The sequence below is a fragment of the Lutra lutra genome, chromosome 3 (genome assembly GCF_902655055.1).
Source record: "Lutra lutra chromosome 3, mLutLut1.2, whole genome shotgun sequence".
NCBI lineage: Eukaryota > Metazoa > Chordata > Mammalia > Carnivora > Mustelidae > Lutra > Lutra lutra.
This window is the reverse complement of record NC_062280.1, coordinates 41,563,250-41,580,615: the sequence shown is the minus strand read 5'-3', so window position 1 is coordinate 41,580,615 and position 17,366 is coordinate 41,563,250. Positions and strand designations below refer to the sequence as shown.

Here is a 17,366-nt window from a genome sequence, read left to right as displayed (position 1 = left end):
CTAGATGACTCCAGAATGCAAGACAAGCTGGGATAGAAGAGCTAGTCCTGAAGAGCTGGGATCTGGTTTTCTGAGAAAATGCTCCCCAAAGAACAATGCAAGAAAGCCATGTTGTTTGGATCACCTCATAGAGAGAATGTTCCAGCCTCCTAAGTGAAGGTCTAGAGAAGAGAGGGACGGGGCCATGGCTTCCCCTGATAGTCTTCCAAGCCCCTTCACACAATGCCCATGTGACCCTCAAACAGCCCTGTGAGGAGTGAGGCACATGCTGTCAGCCCCATTCTGAGATGAGAAGACCCAAGCCCAAGGCCAGGAGGCCAGGAGGCCAGGAGGCCAGGAGGAAATGCCTCAGATCTGCTGAGTCATCCTTCCGCCTCCTTTCTTCCCTTTATGGGGCTGCTACCCTCCAGGTTTTGTATAGTTGGAGAAAGAGTACCAGGCAAACGTGGGGTCTCCAGGTGGGAGAGTGACAAGGGGGTGGGTTCTTACCCTGCCTCTGCCCCTTGCTGCAGATGGTGGCCTAAAGCAGCTCACCTGGCTTGCCTGGAAATGGGTTTGCTCGTGTATGGGAGAACTGGACTGTTTCCTGTCTGAGGGGCCTCCATCCTGTCACTCCAGCCTAAAGCAGCCTGTCCTGCATGTATTGCATTTACAGTCTTCAAAGTTCTCCCATGAACTCTATCTTCCCTGCCCCCAGCCCTGACCTCTAGAGTGTTCCCATTTCACAGATGGAGGAATGAACACTAGAGATAAACCACCCGCCCTGACCACACAGCTGGACTTGAATCCAGGTCTTATAGTTCTTACTCTTCTAATGTAATGGGGAGAAAGGAGGGATCCCTGAAGCCAGCAGGGGAGGGAAAGCTGGTCCTTTCCCACCCAGGCTCAAGCTAGGGCTGGGCTCTGGTGCATTCCCTCCCACAGCAGGCTAGGCAGAGAGGATGTGCAGGTCCGGAAGTCTGAGCTCCCCATGTCCGTATGGCCCCTAAAAGGGAGAGTAAAAACCTGTCCCTGAACCTCTGAGCAGTTCTCTGCTTTGCAACTGGAAGAGACTAGAATTTATCTCTGAATTCCTTTATTCTAAGAAAAATGCTTCAAGGACCCTTCTAATTCTGAAATGTAATGCCAAACTCTCTTCTAAAATGGTTCAGTTGGTAGAGTATCTGACTCTTGATCTCAGGGTTGTGAGTTCAAGCTCCTCGATGGGTGTGGAGATCGCTCAAATAAATAAAACTCTTAAAAATGGAGATATTGGAAACCTAAGGAAAAGAGATTAGCCATGGGACAGATGAGTCTCAACTAAAAATCAGGGACAGTGGAGACAGCGTGCCAGCATCTGGCCTGGACTGAAGCCCCTGTGGGCAGAGGAAAAAGCCCCTGTGGGCAGAGGGAAAGGCAGAGGGGCCAGGTGACAGGGCGCACGGGGTTGGAGAGGAGGCCCTCAGTGGGGACAGGGATAAGCGGCTTCAGGACATCTGGGGTCTCCCAGTGGGAACTACCGGCCAGGTGCCTGAGCAGCTTCTCTGGGAGCATCTTGAGCGAAACCAACGAGGAAGGCTTCTGAGGTGGTTGAGTCCCGCCCAGGGTCAAGGAAGCAGGAAGAGCTATAGTCAGTCACGCTACGGTGGGTGTTGCAGAGTGATCTCATCCTTTGTTAGACACGCAAATCTACCAGCACCCAGTTATCGGGCCAGAGTGTGAATCAGAGCATTACTGCAAGGAGTGTTCACCAAGCTCTGGTTTTCAAAAGGCTCTGCACATTAGCCAAAGCATAATAAGAAACTTAATTATATTTGTTTTGTAGGTAGGCCAACAGTTACCTATAAAACACGCTTGCTGATTTGATGAGCAAAATTGAATTTCCTTGTTTATTAATTTGAGTTTCTTGGATTATTTCTGAAGCCACATATGTTTCCAAACTTTCAGTGGCCCCTTGTATGGTGGCTGTGTGTTGAATGATCAAGTAATTTGCCTACTGAGGAGTATTTGTGGGGTTTTTTGTTGTTGTTATATGGTTTGTTTCCAGCTATGAATCGGGTCTTTAGTTTTCCTGATTTATGATGTATCTTCTTTTTTAAGTAATATTTTTAGGTGAAGTCACATAACACAATTAACAATTTTAAAGGGACCAGTTCAGAGGCATTGAGTACCTTCATCACGTTTGCAACGACCACCTCTGTAGGATTCCAGAACATTGCCATCACTGCCAAGGACACATTTTTCTCCCGAGTGTTGAAATGGTTTGATCATCTAACAAAAAAACTCTGATTTGAAATACAAATTGATAATTACATATTGTGTGATGCAGAAGGTTCTCTATGGTGGACATTTGGGTTACAGCTGAGATGCCAATGTAAGTTCACGGTGCTCCAAAAAACCCACATTTACCACCGTCTGTTTTGCAATATGACTAAATCAAATTCTTTTTGCAAAAATAAGAGGGTGGGGATGAAAGGTACCAAAATGTGTTTTTTTCCTTCTTAATGCCAAATGTTTCTTATGACACTTTTGCTTATTAATTACTTGGTTAAATTTTCCGGGCATGTGGGATTTGTATTCCATGCCCCATGCTTCCTGGAACCAGTCCAATTATGCTCATGGGCCCTGATCCTGCCCATTCTCAGAGGTATGGCCAACTGTCCGGCATACCAACCAAGAAATTGTCATATGTGAAAGAAGAGGGATGAGAGTCTCTGGGACCTATCTGAGGCTTTCTTTCGGATGAAAAGTGCTTTGAGAAAGAGGATTCTGCTGGGAAAAAAAGTGATCTGAAGCCTTTCAAAGGTATAAATATTAAAACAAAAACAAAGAACTCGTAAGTTTTTAACTTTCCAAAGTGGCTCTGGGCTCTCTCCCCATATGTCAGGAAGGCTTCTAAGAACATTTGCCTTAGGTCAAAGGTCAAAGTACTTTTTCTGCCAAGGGTCAGGTAGTAAATACGTAGGCTTAGCGGGCCACATACATCTCTGCCATGTATTCTTTGTGGTTGCTGTTTTTAACATCCCTTTAAAAACATAGGGGCACCTGGGTGGCTCAGTGGGTTAAAGCCTCTGCCTTCGGCTCAGGTCATGGTCCCAGGGTCCTGGGATCAAGCCCCACATCGGGCTCTCTGCTCAGTGGGGAGCCTGCTTCCTCCTCTCTCTCTGCCTGCCTCTCTGCCTACTTGTGATCTCTGTCTGTCAAATAAATAAATAAAATCTTAAAAATAAAATAAAAACATAAAAACTGAGCACCTGGGTGTCTCAGTTGGTTAAGTATCTGTCTTTGGCTCAGGTCATGTTCCCAGATTCCTGATATCAAGCCCCATGTTGGGTTCCCCGCTCACCAGGGAGCCTGTTTCTCCATCTCCCTCTGCCACTTCCCACTCCCCACCCCAACACCTGCTCTCTCCCTCTCTCTCTCTCTCCCTCTCTCTCAAATAAAATAAAAATTTTAAAAATAAGATCAACATATAAAAACCATTCTTAGCTCTGGGCCATATAAAAAATGAGCCTCAGGGCAGATTTGGTCAACTGGCTGCTATTTGATGATCTCTGCTTTGGGGCCCCAGAAAAAAAAAAAAGCATGGATTTCCACATAGATTGTCCTCTCAGCAATGCATCCGCTTGGTCAGGCCTTCCCCTGTTTCCTCAACAGGTGGGTGTAGGATTTAGACTGAAAATTTCCAAGGCTTATTCTATGTTCTGTGACTGTCCCCAGATGACCTAGCTAAGGAGCCCTCCTATTGTTTACCCCATCTAAATCCTCAGCATCATTCAGAACCTCAGCATCAGACTCCATCCATACCCCTCTACTCAGAGCCTGGCAGCCCCTTCCTCAGGAAGCCCTCCCAGCTGACAGATGCTTAAGAGCCAAATGAGTGAGGGAAGATTGAGTGTGTAAGAACAGCATCTGCCCATAAAGACACAGAGCAATCAAAAAGAAAGAAAACCACCCACCTGAGACAGGACCCCCGTCTTCTTGCAATTGGTCCCTCCAATGAAAACCATGTTAGGCATGACCGGTCTGGGATATTCAAACACAAAGTCATATCTTAAGAGCCAGATGGAGCCCTTCTGATACAAGGTGGGTAGGTGCACATCCCTCTTGAGGATATTGGAGGCGAGGTCTTCGTACTTCGAGTACAGACAGTGGAACAGATAAGTCTCCAAGTAATTAGCGAGGTAGTTGGCCACCCGTTGGGGGAACGTCATCTGGTCTGAGAACTGAGTGTAGCATCTGGGAATGTAGGACACAGGGTTTGGGCTCCTGCTCATGGTATGCTCCAGAGAGCATGGGAAGCCCCTGAAGAGGTACACGGAGGGCAGGCCCAGGTACTCAGCCAGGATCACCCCACAGGGTAGGGCTGGGTCTGTGAAAAGGGCATCGAACTTGCTCTCCCTGAGGACACTCAGGGTGGCCGAGTTCTCCAGGAGGCTCTGGCAGTTGGTGAAATACATGTCAATAACTATCATGCTATTCCTGTATTCCATCTGAGCAGCGTTCAGGAGCCATCTCTCAGCAAAGTGATTGTTTCCAAAAGAGCGGTACCGACTCTCCAGCTCCTCCTGGTCGAATGGCACTGGATAGATTTTTCTTGTGTAGTGCTTGGACTCCTTCAAAAGCAAATTGACTTCTGGCACCAGCACCACAATGTCATGCCCCTTCTCACTGAGGAGCTCAACTATGTCCTTCATACTGAGCCAGTGGCTTCCATCCTGAGGGACCACCAGCAGGCTGTCACCTACAACCTCCCCCCAGAGCACTAAGAAAAAAACTTTCAGAAACAACTGGAGGAGGCAGGTCATCTGGGGGAGAGGACAGGTAGTGACAAGAATAAACAGTTCACGTTCTCTAAACCTCAGGGCTCCCTGGCTCTTTTCCCCTGAAAGAACCAGTGCTCTTTATAACCCCTACCTACCTCTCCTTGCTCTGAATTTTGCCCCGTTTTAAAAGAACATAAATTAATATTTAACTATTTTTATGCACACAGCAAACTTGACCCAATGAGGTTTCTTATCGGCTTTCACCTGAGCTTCTGGGTTTATTTTTCTCTTTATCTCCATTCTGCCTCTCCTTCCCGAGCTTAGTCATGCTTGGAGGACAGCTTGGGAGGCTCCTGGAGGCTGGTGGTGGTCCTCTGTCCTGAGCTTTCTGGATTCCCCCGCGTGGTGATGATGTTCATAGACAAACAGCTCTTAGTGCTTCTCCGCTATCCTCAATGTTGTTCAGAAAGGAAGGGTCAACAGATGCCAGATTCAAGATTTGAAACAACACAGTGGAGCTGCCCACTCCACCTCCTGGTGACCTTGTGACCACAGCCATCACTGGATTTAAAAGTGGGCTGCTGGAAGCTGAAGGGACACAGAGGAGTCTGATCTAGGCCCTTCCCCACCCCTTGGGTTCTTTGGGGTAAACCACTATTATTGCGAGTTTCCTGTTCTATCAGAAGACAGAATCTAATCCTTAAGATACATGCTCTAAAACCAGAATTCCCACTTTGACTATGGTTAAAAGCAAAAATTCTGGAGTCAACCTACTTCTTCCAAGCTGTGCAGCCCCACTGTTCTGTGCCTGAATTCCCCGTCTCTCGAAAGGGAGTGGCATCTGTACCACCTCCTGGGGTTGGGGGGAAGAGCCGTGAAAATTAGTAAGTCAATCTATAATCTGTGGGTGCCCAGGACAGATCCCACGGAGGGGCTCCCTCTGGTTGTCATCAGGCAGCTGGGTCCTATGTGATATGAACTAAGGAGCACCCCAGTGGTCAGAAAGTAACACCTAAAACGTCTCAGCAAGGGAAAGATACAGCTTTGCCTTCTGTCAACCCCAGAGTACAGGAGGAATTAAAGGAGACAGAAGAGGAGGTGGGAAGATTAAAAGGGAAGAAAATGTAGATGTATAAAACAATGGGAAGGCATCAGGTGACAAGACATTTGACGGCAACAACTGACCAGCCAGCAGTCGAAACAGAAAAAAAAGCGCTAGCATCGGGACCCCTGATGTCGGCAGAACACTTTATGGCTTGCAAGACAGTTTCCCAGGGTCTTAGCGTCCAAGGGTCTCTGCAACAAAGTATCACACAGTGGCTGGCCCAAACAACAGAAATGTATTCCCATAGTTCTGGAGTCCAGAAGTCTGAGACCAAAGCATCAGTGGGCTTGAGTCCTTCTGGAGGCTTCGAGACAGAACCTGTTCCTCTCTCCTAGCTCCTGGTGAGCTAGGTGGATTGCTGGCAATCTTTGGCAGTACTAGGCAGATGCAGGTGTCACTTCATCTCTACCTTCCTGTTCGCCCTTCTCCCTGTGTATGTCTGTGTCCGAATCTCCGCTTTTCATTAGGACACCAGTCATCCTGGATTAGCGCCCACCACCAATGATCTCTTCTTAACCAACATATTTCTAAAAAGGGTCCCATTCTGAGGTACTGGGTAATAGGACTTCAACACATCTTTCCGGGGACACAAGTTAGCCAATAGCGCTCATCTATCATCTCACACAATTCAAACCCCAAAGTCCAGGTCTGAGAAAGAGGCTTGCCACTTTAAGAAGGGGCAGTTTTGGGGAACTTCTGCACCTCAGAAGGAATACAGAACTGGCCCCCTCTAGATCCGCCATTCTCAAACCTTTCTATCTCAGGATTCCTTTACACTCTTAGTAACAATGGGAGACAACCCCCCCAAACTTTTGTTTATGTGGGTCATGTCTATCCAGATAAACCATTTTAGAAACTAAAACTGGCGTGTATAAAAGACACTTCCTCACTCATTTATGATACCAAGAATAAGCCCAAGAGAAGTTAGCATGACTGACAACTTGTATGAAAAAAATACTCTATTTCCCCAAACAAGCAAAAAATTGAGCACGACGTTGTTTTACACGTTCTGCAAGCAAGTCCCTGTGATATGAACGTCTGTCTGACTTGGTAGACAATGGTGGGACTCTGCCACCCGCCTCTGCACTCAGCCTAGGCAATACCACATGTCGTGGAGCCTATGGAAAACTCCACGGTACCATGCTGAGAAGATGAAGTGGAAAAAGCAAATAACGTCTTAACATTTTTATGAAATCATTTGACCTCAGGGACTCCCGGGAAGGGTCTCAGGGATCCCTCAGTTTCTGTACTTTGAGAATCACTGTTCTAGATCAGAGGATGGCAATTTTTTTTTTCTGGAAAGGCCTAAATAGTACATATTTGAATTTTTATAAGCCATTGGCCTAGATACTGATACAAGCCAAGATGTCACCTCTTCCCCACCTCCCATGTCCACATGGCTCGCTCCCTCCCTTCCTGCCTGCTTCGGTCAGTGTCATGTCCAAGAGACTTCTCTGGTGAGCTCATTATTAAATAACCCAGCCCATCACTGGGAAGCCTTCAAACTCCTTATATTTCTCTGTTTCATTCATCACTACCCAACCTATTGCTCATTTATGTGTCTCCCCCTGACTAGAATGGGGAAACCCTGAGGGCAGGAACAATATTTGTTTTGTTCTCTGCTTTATGCCCAATATCTAGAAGAATGCCAAGCATACAGTAAGCTCTCCATTAATGTTTGCTGATTAAAGAACGACACTTTGGTTTGTCTGTTTTATTCCTACATTTCCTTTTTCTTCATGGAGCCCATCATGGGGCTTGAACGCACCACCTGAGATCAAGACCTGAGCTGAAACCGAGAGTCGAACACTTAACCGACTGAGCCGCCCAGGCACCCCCACAACCTGCATTTCATTTTCTTGTCTCTTTCCAAGTTGTGAGAATTCATATATGAAATTTAAAGAACGGTGTGCTCTTTTTTTTTTTAGAATAAACTGGTAAATGGCATTATGAGCATGTGATGGGTCACTTGCCTTTTAGGAAACTGAGACTTGAAAAGTCTGAGTGTAGCCAGCAGGTGGAAGGGCCCTGGAGCAGGAGTTGGACGGCACTGAGCCCACTTCCAGCCCTGTATCCCCACTCGCCCCCCGTCTGCCTGGGGCATGACCCATCTCCTGATTGTTGGGTTTCTCAACTGAGACTCAGAGTGAGAGGGTCATGATTATCCTCCCATATATACCTACCACATGACCAAGGGAGGTCCAAGAGGATGAGGGTTGAAACCAGGCTAAATGAAAGGTAGTTTCTGGCATGACTAGAACAGACTCGCCCACAGCTACTCAGGCACAACTGAACTCTCACACAAGGTCTTGTCATAATCCATGCCTGTGGGCTCATGAGGCATGCTGAGACCTAGGAAAGGAGAAGAAGCCAGAGGAATGGCACGGAATGGCATGGAATCACCATCCCAAGCACAGGGCTGGTCCCAGGAATGCAGCCAAGATGCAAATTCATTGCAACCTCCTCCAGGGAGGGATGCCAGCAGGATTTTCCATTTACAATCATCAGAGCCTGGAGGGGGGTAACATCCTGGTTTGGGTCCATCTAGACAGCAGTAAGACCCCAAGAAGTTTACAGAGTGAGCACAGTGCAGGTCCACCCCTCCAGTGCAGGCAAGAGCTAAGCCGATCCTTTCTAGGAGCAGTACATCGGGAGGCAGAAAGGCTTAAGCGAGTGTGTGGGGGGAAGAGAGACAAGAGAGGCTACAGACCTCAGCTGCTTCACACCAGACCCCCATTCTGCTGAGGACCTTGGCCTGGGTCCTTCCTAGGAGAGCCTGGCTCTGATCTTGTTGTTCAACAAGAAGGCTGGGGAAAGCACATGACTTGGCTGGGGGCCCCATTTTCATTCCTAGCAGACCCAAACTTACACACTGGAGATAGGAGATGAAGGAAAGGAACCAATCCCACTTTGCAAAACATCACCAAAGACATGTCTTGCAAATTAAGAAAGCTTTAGAAAACAGTTCTCTTCCTCCTCCTGAGATTTGACTGTTTCTAAAAATGGTGCGTGTGCACACACAGGGCAACAGGAAGAAGGATCTAGCATGTGTGCCAATCCCAGTGGTTGTGGAGACCCTAAAGGTGATCTACCCCAAAGGCCAGACCCACCCTGGGCAGTGCTGTAGAGCTCGACATGTTTTCAGGCATCATGGAGTGTCTGGGAGAAGGCCAGTGTTTTCTTAGGGATTCTTACAGATCCAACAACTAAGCTTAGGACATGTATCAGTGGGGAGAAGGAGGTAGATCCTGGGAGTTCCCAAAAAGTCAGTCAGAGGAGGACACCTGTCTTTTGGCATAGAGGGGAGTCGTAAAGGTGTGCATGGAGGTGATGACAACCTTAGAGAAGTTGACCCTCAAATCACCCACGACCTATGAGTAACGGACCCTGGACCTACAAGATTTAAAAGCACCTGCAAAGTGCTTGAGACCTGAGAAAAAGGCATTTGCTAACTGCAGAGCACAAAAATGCAAAATCAAATGAATAAATGTTTTATTAAATAACTACACAAGTATGCTTGTGTGTGAACAGTCTGCTGTGGTTTAGCACATCGAGTAATGTGGACAGTGTATGAGATGTGGGATCCTGGGGCAGCTTAATCCATTGGCTAGGCCATGGGGTGTGGGCTGCAAAAATTGGCATTCTGGGTCCAGGTCTTGGTGCGGGTCCGAAATGGTCAAGTCTGAATCACCCATGGCTGGGACGGGGCAGTCCAGAGAAGTGTGGCTTGTCTGGCCAGACAGCTCCCAGTGGGCACTTGTCCTACTGTAAGAGCTGTGTCTATCACTACCCAGGGAGGTTTGCACCGACATGGGTAGTGGTCCCAGAAGCTGGGAGCAGTGGGGAGGGGCACAGGCCACTAATGAGCCCTGACCAATGGACTACTTAGAGGACACAGACAGTAGGATTTCCACTTGCCTATTTTTACTAGAGCAGTCCATCCCAAAAGATCATTGACTAACACTTGCTCAATCTAACCCAGGCTTGGTCACTGAGTCTTGGGTCTCTCAGGACTGTGGGGAGCCAAAGCAGGCACAGGACAATGTGACTCTCCACTCAGATAGCCTGGTACGGGGTGCCATCTGGTGTGATTGAATGGTGTGGATGACGTATGCCTGTGGAACAGTGGAACCCGGGTCGATCAAGCCCACACCAACTTCCAGTTTCCAGGAACAGCTTACACTCCACCACCAGAAAGCAAGGAGACCGGAAGAGTAACTGACCCAGTTACTACAAAAAGTCACAGCTGTTTTGAAAAGGAAAGGAAGTATTACAGATTAATAGTGTGTTAGAAGAAATGATGCAACATGGAAAGTGCATTTGTGTCCTGCTCAAACAAACCAGCTGTTGAAAGATGTGGTTTCTCTTTTTAAGAAAATTTTGGTAAAATTCACATGATGTGAAATTCATCATAATCATTTCTAAAAGAGGGCAATTTGGTAGCATTTAGCACAGTCACGGTGCCATGCCTCTATCACCACCATCTAGTTCCAAGACATTTTCATCATCCCAAAAGGAAACCTCTTCCCCATTAAGCAGCCGTTCCCGACTCCCTCCTCCCCTGAGCCTTTGGCAACCCCTCACCTGTTTTTTTTATCTCTATAGATCTACCTATTCTGGATATTTCACAAAAATGGAATCACAGCATATTATGGTCTTTTGTGTCTGGGTTCCTGCACTCAGCATTACCTTTTCAGTGCTTATCCACATTATATAGCAGGTGTCAGGTCTTTATCATTGTTATGGCTGAATAATATTCCACTGTATGAAGAGACCACATTATGTTCATCCATTCACCAGCTGAAAGACATTTGGGTTGTTCCTACCTTTTGGCTATTGTGAACGTGCTGCTATGAACATGCCTATAGAAACTTTGGTTTCAGGATTTGTTTTCAATTCCTTAGATACATAACCAGGAGCAGAATTGCCGAATCGTATGGCAATTCTATGTTTCACTTACGCAGGAACTGCCAGAATGCTTTCCATACTGGCTACACCAGCAATGGACAAGGGTTCCAGTTTCTCCACATTCTTACCAATACTTATTTTCCTTTTGTTTTTTTAAGTATAGTCATCATATCAGGTGTGAATTGGCATCTCATTGTGATACTGATTTGCATTTCTCTAGTACCTAATGGTGAGCATCTTTTTATGTCCTTGTTGGCCATTTATATATCTACTTGGGAGAAATGTCTGTTCCAATTCTTTGTCCATTTTTAATGGGGTTGTTTGGGTTCTTTATATATTTTGGATACCAGAATCATACAAAATACATGATTTACAAATATTTTCTCCCATTCTTTGGGTTGTCTTTTTATGCTCTTAATAGTGTCCTTTAATGCATGAAAGTTTCTCATCTTAATGAAGTTCAGTTTATCAATTTCCTTGTTTGTTTCTTGTACTTTTGGTGTTATACTTAAGAAACCATTGTCAAATCTAAGGTCAGGGAAGATTTAGTCCAATATTTTCCTCTAAAAGTTTGATAGTTTTACTTTTATATTTAGGTCTTTGATCCATTTTAATTTTTATACATGGTGTGAGGTAAGGGTCCAATTTCGTTCTTTTTATATGTGGATATCCACTCATCCCAGAGCCATTTGTTGAAGAGAATATTCTTCCACTGTTGCACAATTTTGACACTTTCTCAAAAATCAATTGGCCAGGGGCGCCTGGGTGGCTCAGTGGGTTAAAGCCTCTGCCTTCGGCTCAGGTCATAATCCCAGGGTCCTGGGATCGAGCCCCACATCGGGCTCTCTGCTTCGCCAGGGAGCCTGCTTCCTCATCTCTCTCTCTGCCTGCCTCTCTGCCTACTTGTGATCTCTGTCTGTCAAATAAATAAATAAAATTTTTAAAAAAATAAAAAAAAATCGATTGGCCATAGATATACAGGTTTATTTCTAAATTTGTAGTTCTATTCCTTTCATCTGTATTTAAAAGACATTTCTCAGATAATTAAGGAAATTTAATTATAACCTAGAAATTAGATAATATTAAAGAAGTATTGATTTTGTTAGGTATGATAATGATACTGCAGTTATGTAATAACAAATTCTCCTTATTTTTTATAATTAGTGAAGTCTTTGGGAATGGAAGGACTTGTCAAGAACTTCTTTAAAAAATAACAGTCAGGAAAAAAAAAAAAATAACAGTCAGGGAGCGGCCCCTGGGTGGCTCATTCAGTTAAGTGTCCAACTCTTGATTTTGGCTCAGCCCATGATCTCAGGGTTCACCCTCAAAAAGGAGTCTGCTTGAGATTATCTCTCCATCTCCCTCTACCAGCCCCTCTCTCTCTCTCTCTCTTTCAAATAAATAAACAGATCTTTAAAAAATAAAAAAGAATTTTTTAAATAATAAAAGTCAAAAGGTTTTTAAGAGAGAAAAAAGGGGATAGATGAAACAGTACAGAAAAATATTGAAAGTTATTTAACCTAAGGATGGATATATGGGTGTTAATTACTCAACAGTCTTTCCTTTTGCACAGGTTTGAAAAACTTTGATAATAAAAAGTTGAAATAAATAATCTTGGGGAGAGGTGCTGGGTTTCCCTGCTAACAGATAAATGTGAATTTGAATTGGAATTTTGGAATCGAGCTGGAAGGTGAGGGAAATGAGGAAGCATAGATCTTTTATAGTTGTGTAAATTCATCCTGTTTCCAGTTCTCCAGAGCTGAAATTACTGCCCTAAATTGTATTCTTTCCAGCTGGACCCCATAATCATTCTGTTGGAATTCATGAAAAATTGAAAAACACTAGAAGTCTTTTCTTTTCCCATTAAAACTATTTTAGTGTTCTCCTGAATGATAATCTGCTGTCCTTGTTAAAGTATTTAATTACATCCTTTAATATAATTCCCCTGGACAGACTAAGGGAGATTTTGTTATAGGAGACTCTCAGGAAAATCCCCTCCATGGCACTTGAGACACAGCACACAAACAAACACGTGCACTCACCCAAAGACACACATGCATGACCCACATTGTCGTCAGGCTATGTTTTCTTCTATCAGATGAGATTCAGACTGTGACTCCTGTTCTCAAATTCATAAAATCATTTTATGTCATATAAACAGAACATTAATATTTTACTTCTCCATTTGCAACTAGGCAAGAGAATTTTTAATTTTGTGAAGGAGAGTAAATAACAAGAATCACCAAAAAAGTTTAGAAAAATACTGAGTACCACATACTAAACCTTACTACAAAGCTACTACAATCAATCAATATGACACTGGTATGTGAGTAAATAAATAAATCCATGGAACATAACTGAGAGTTCAAAAGTAGAGACTTCAAAAGTAGAGTTCAAAAGAGTAAATAAATATGGAAATTTAAATTTGATAAAGACTCATTTCAATTCAACAGACAAAGAATGAATTGTTTTATTAAATGAGGCTGGTACAACAGACTATCCATTTAGAAAAATAATAAAAGGTAGATCCTTACACCATGTAAAGTCTTCACTGTAAAAATGTAACTGTTAACACCGGAGGAATTAAAAATATTAGGACATAGTATGGAAAAAAGGTTTATGCATCTCAGGCTTGGAAAGACCTAAACAAATTGAAATCCAGAAACCACTAGAAAAAAGTTAAGACGTTTGACTATCCAAAATGAAAACCCTCTATGACAAAAGATAAAGAATAGCCAAGGGAAAAAATATTAGCATTTCATAAAAAGTATTAATATTCCTAATACTCAAGAGACTTAGAGTCATTAGCTATAAAAAGACAAATGACCCTAGAAAAATAGTTAAAGAGTCTGAATACATACTTCCCAAAAGTTGAAATCAAGTGGCCAACATATCTATGAAAATTGAAGCAGCTGTTAGAATTTTTATTTATTTATTTTTGCCAAAAGAGTTTTAGAATTTTGACAACATCTGAAGATGGAGAAGGTATGGAAACCCTGGAGCATTCACATACTGTTGACCAAAGTGTGGGATTGTTCAATCTTTTGAAAGCAACCTGTCAAATGTATTAAAATGCGATGTGTGGGGGGCACCTGGGTGGTTCAGATGGTTAAGCATCTGCCTCCGGCTCAGGTCATGATCCCAGGGGTTCTAGAGTCGAGTCCCGCATCGGGCTCCTTCCTTGGTGAGTAGGCTTGTTTCTCCCTCTGCCTGCTTCTCCCTCTGCGGTGCTCGCGCTCTCTCTCTCTCTCTCTCACATGAGTAAAAATCACAAAAGAATAAAATAAAATATGTGCATAGCAATGTGTGCCCTACTCCGAAGGACATCCAGCCTACAGAGATAAGAACAGGAAAATGGAAATGTGGGAAAGCAAAGAAATTACTTAAGAATGGTTAGTACCAAAAAAACGGTTAGTACAGTCTTGTTTATAACAAAAACAGTGGGAAAATCTTAAATATCTATTAGTATTGTTTAGTTGAATGAACTATGGTACATCCAAAGTAAAGAGTTTTATATAACTATTACAAAGAATGTGACTATCTGTAGGGATTGACTGTAAAGATGTTAATGATTTATTAGTAAGTGAAAAAAGAAAGGTAAAGAACAATATGTCCAATCCGTTACTAGATTTTTCTTTTAGTAAAACAGGTGTGAGAATTTACATTAGATATATCCGTACATATATAAAATAATTTCAGAAAAATTGGAAAACAGCATACAAAACTGCTAAGAGCATTTTCCTATAAGGGTTGGCATTAGATTAACAAAAAAGGAAGTTTTGGGGCAGCTGGGTGGCTCAGTGGGTTAAGCCTCTGCCTTCGGCTTGGGTCATGATCCCAAGGGTCCTGCTATTGAGCCCCGAATCAGTCTCTCTGCTCAGCAGGAATCCTGCTTCCCCCCTCTCTCTCTGTCTGCCTCTCTGCCTGCTTGTGATCTTTCTCTGTCAAATAAATAAATAAAATCTAAAAAAAAAAAAAAAGGAAGTTTCATTTCTCTCTTTTTTTAAAAAAATATTTTATTTATTTATTTGACAGAGAGAGATCACAAGTAGGCAGAGAGGCAGACAGAGAGAGAGAGAGAAGAAAGCAGGCTCCCTGCCGAGCAGAGAGCCCGATGCGGGACTCCATCCCAGGACCCTGAGATCATGACCTGAGCCGAAGGCAGAGGCTTATTAACCCACTGAGCCACCCAGGCGCCCTGGAAGTTTCATTCCTTACTGTGTTTTCTAGTAGTTTCCCAAGGACAGTATTACAAAACGCAGCCTGGAAATTGTATACAATTATATCAATTATATATGTATGCATATCAAAGACAGCAGCTTTATAAAAATTTGTTAATGCACAGTTCAGTGAATTAGCACAAAACAATTCATTCAACCAAGAAAAGATTTCCAAATGTGACGAATGTAATGACAAACCACAGTTCAGTAAGGAATGTTTTGTTTGTTTATTTGTTTAATGTCCGAAGCCAGGTTATTCTTACTATGCAAAAGAAGAGGTCACTTACCTTTGGCAATGGCTTTCTCTCATGGCAGTTGATGCCTCCAATGAAGACCATGTTGGGCATCACGGGTCTGGGGTATTCCAAAACAAAGTCAGTTCTTAACAACCAAATTGATGTTTGGCTGTAGAGATCATAGGGTGTGACAGTCGTTTGGAGAATCTCAGATGCAACTTCTACAGCATTTTTAAAAAAATACGAACAAAATAAATGTTCCTGCAAGTGGAAGATGTGATTCCACACTTTCTCTCTGAAAGTCATGGCATCCGAGAACGCTAAGAAAAATCTAGGAACATAAGAAAGGGGACTGGGGCACTGTGCGCCTTCTTCAAGATAATGACAAAATACTCCCCTGGTGAAGACCACAGATGGGAGTGAAAAATACTTGGCTACAATTAAGCCGCACATATCAAAAGGATCCAGAAATACTGCATCAAAAGAACTCTCCTTTATGTACTCTATTAATTTTGTGTCTTTAAACAAATTCCTACAATGTAAAAAAAGCTGTCCAAAAATGTCATTGGATGGACTCATTACCACGGAAAGTACATTTTGTTGCCGAACTTTCCATTGAAAGTCAGAGAAAATCTTGAAGTGCTGATTCAGCTCCTCCAGAGTGTAATCTGTGGAATAAGTCTTCACTGTAAAATTAGAGGATTTTCCCAGTTGCCAGCTCACCTCTGGCACGATTAAAACCACCTCATGCCCCCTGTGGATGAGTTCCTTCACCACCAACTGCATGGTAAACCAGTGGCTACCGTCCATGGGTACCACCAGCAGCTTGCCTGCCTCGGCAAAGCCAGAAGTCAGCAGGAGACACACACAGAGAGGAGGGAAGCCAGTTAAAGTCGCGGGAGCCATTTGGGAAACTGTAGCCCAGAGCTATCCAGCTGCTTGGATTCTGAGGGGCACAATGCAGTCCGAGGAAGAAATACAGGCACAAAGCCCGCCCCAGGAAAGGGCGTGTATTTGTATGTTCATAAAAAAAAAAAAATTACACTCATTGCCCACGGTGCATCAGGACAATAAGAACGAGTCTCATTTGCTGAGACACGTGCTTCTATGTTTTCCAGATAAGGATACCTTTTGATCTTTGCCTTGTCACAGTTCATGGGCTGTATCGCACGCAACGCTCGTTTGGAAACAGAATTATTAAGCAATGCTTTTGAGGACTCAGAGCGACAAAAAGGAATGTAATGTCAATAAACATGATACCTTTTTTTAAAAAGATTTTTATTTATTTATTTACTTGACAGAGAGAGAGAGAGGGATCACAAGTAGGCAGAGAGGCAGGCAGAGAGAGAGGCAGGGAAGCAGGCTCCCCTGCTGAGCAGGGAGCCCAATGTGGGGCTCGATCCCAAGACTCTGAGATCATGACCTGAGCCAAAGGCAGAGGCTTAACCACTGAGCCACCCAGGCACCCCAACTTATACTTTTGCAATCGGTTCTAAAGAAGGTTTGGCTGCATCCTCGGACTCCATAAGACAATTGGGTCAGAAAGAGATTGGCATCCCAGTTTTCAAGGAAAGACTCGAAGTCACTTCGCACTACCTTCCTCATGGGCAGTGGAACTGTGTTCACAAGAGTCTCTGAAACGCTGGTCATTGCCACTTGTTTGTTCCATATCCAAACCCTCTGAGCCTCCAAAATGTTAAGAGGGACAATTCTGCCCCCATGGACCATTCCAGGGATGTGACTGATGGGAGACAATATCATCTATTTTACATCACTTTCCCTAGATCCGTCACATGCCATGGGTGGTCACCTGCCCTATGCTTGCCAGAAGCACTCTAAGTGACCACTCTGTTTCCTCTCTGCTTCTGCATTCCTCTGTCCAGACCTCTCTGCTGTGGGCTGGCCCCACCTGGCCTGCTACCCTACTTCAGGAGTCTCTGTATCTGTTTCCTACACTTTACGAGCACTCGCTGAGGCCAGAGGATGTACCCTCTCCATATTTGCACCCTCCTCCCATGGGACCCATACTGTGCCTCACACAGAGAAAGCGCACAAAGATATTTGTTGCATTGGACTGAATGGCACTATGCGAGGTCTCTAGACACCTTTGTGGGTGAGCTCAGGGGCGTACATCAGATAAGACCCTGAGAAA

The 17,366-nt window shown here is 44.1% G+C and overlaps 1 protein-coding gene across 2 annotated transcripts in view; it reads right to left on the bottom strand.

The window, feature by feature from the left end:
• Nucleotides 1–16,160, bottom strand: part of LOC125095234 (UDP-glucuronosyltransferase 1-6-like) — a 46,863-nt gene extending 30,703 nt beyond the window's left edge. The window contains exon 1 of one of the 2 annotated variants that reach the window (XM_047721421.1): nucleotides 15,266–16,160. In XM_047721421.1, the coding sequence (XP_047577377.1) occupies nucleotides 15,266–16,120 (855 nt within the window). In that variant the 5' untranslated portion in view covers nucleotides 16,121–16,160. Of the gene's footprint in view, nucleotides 1–3,938; nucleotides 4,902–15,265 lie in introns of those variants that run through there. The other variant, XM_047721422.1, reaches the window with a different exon arrangement.
• Between the last annotated feature and the right edge of the window lie 1,206 nt (nucleotides 16,161–17,366).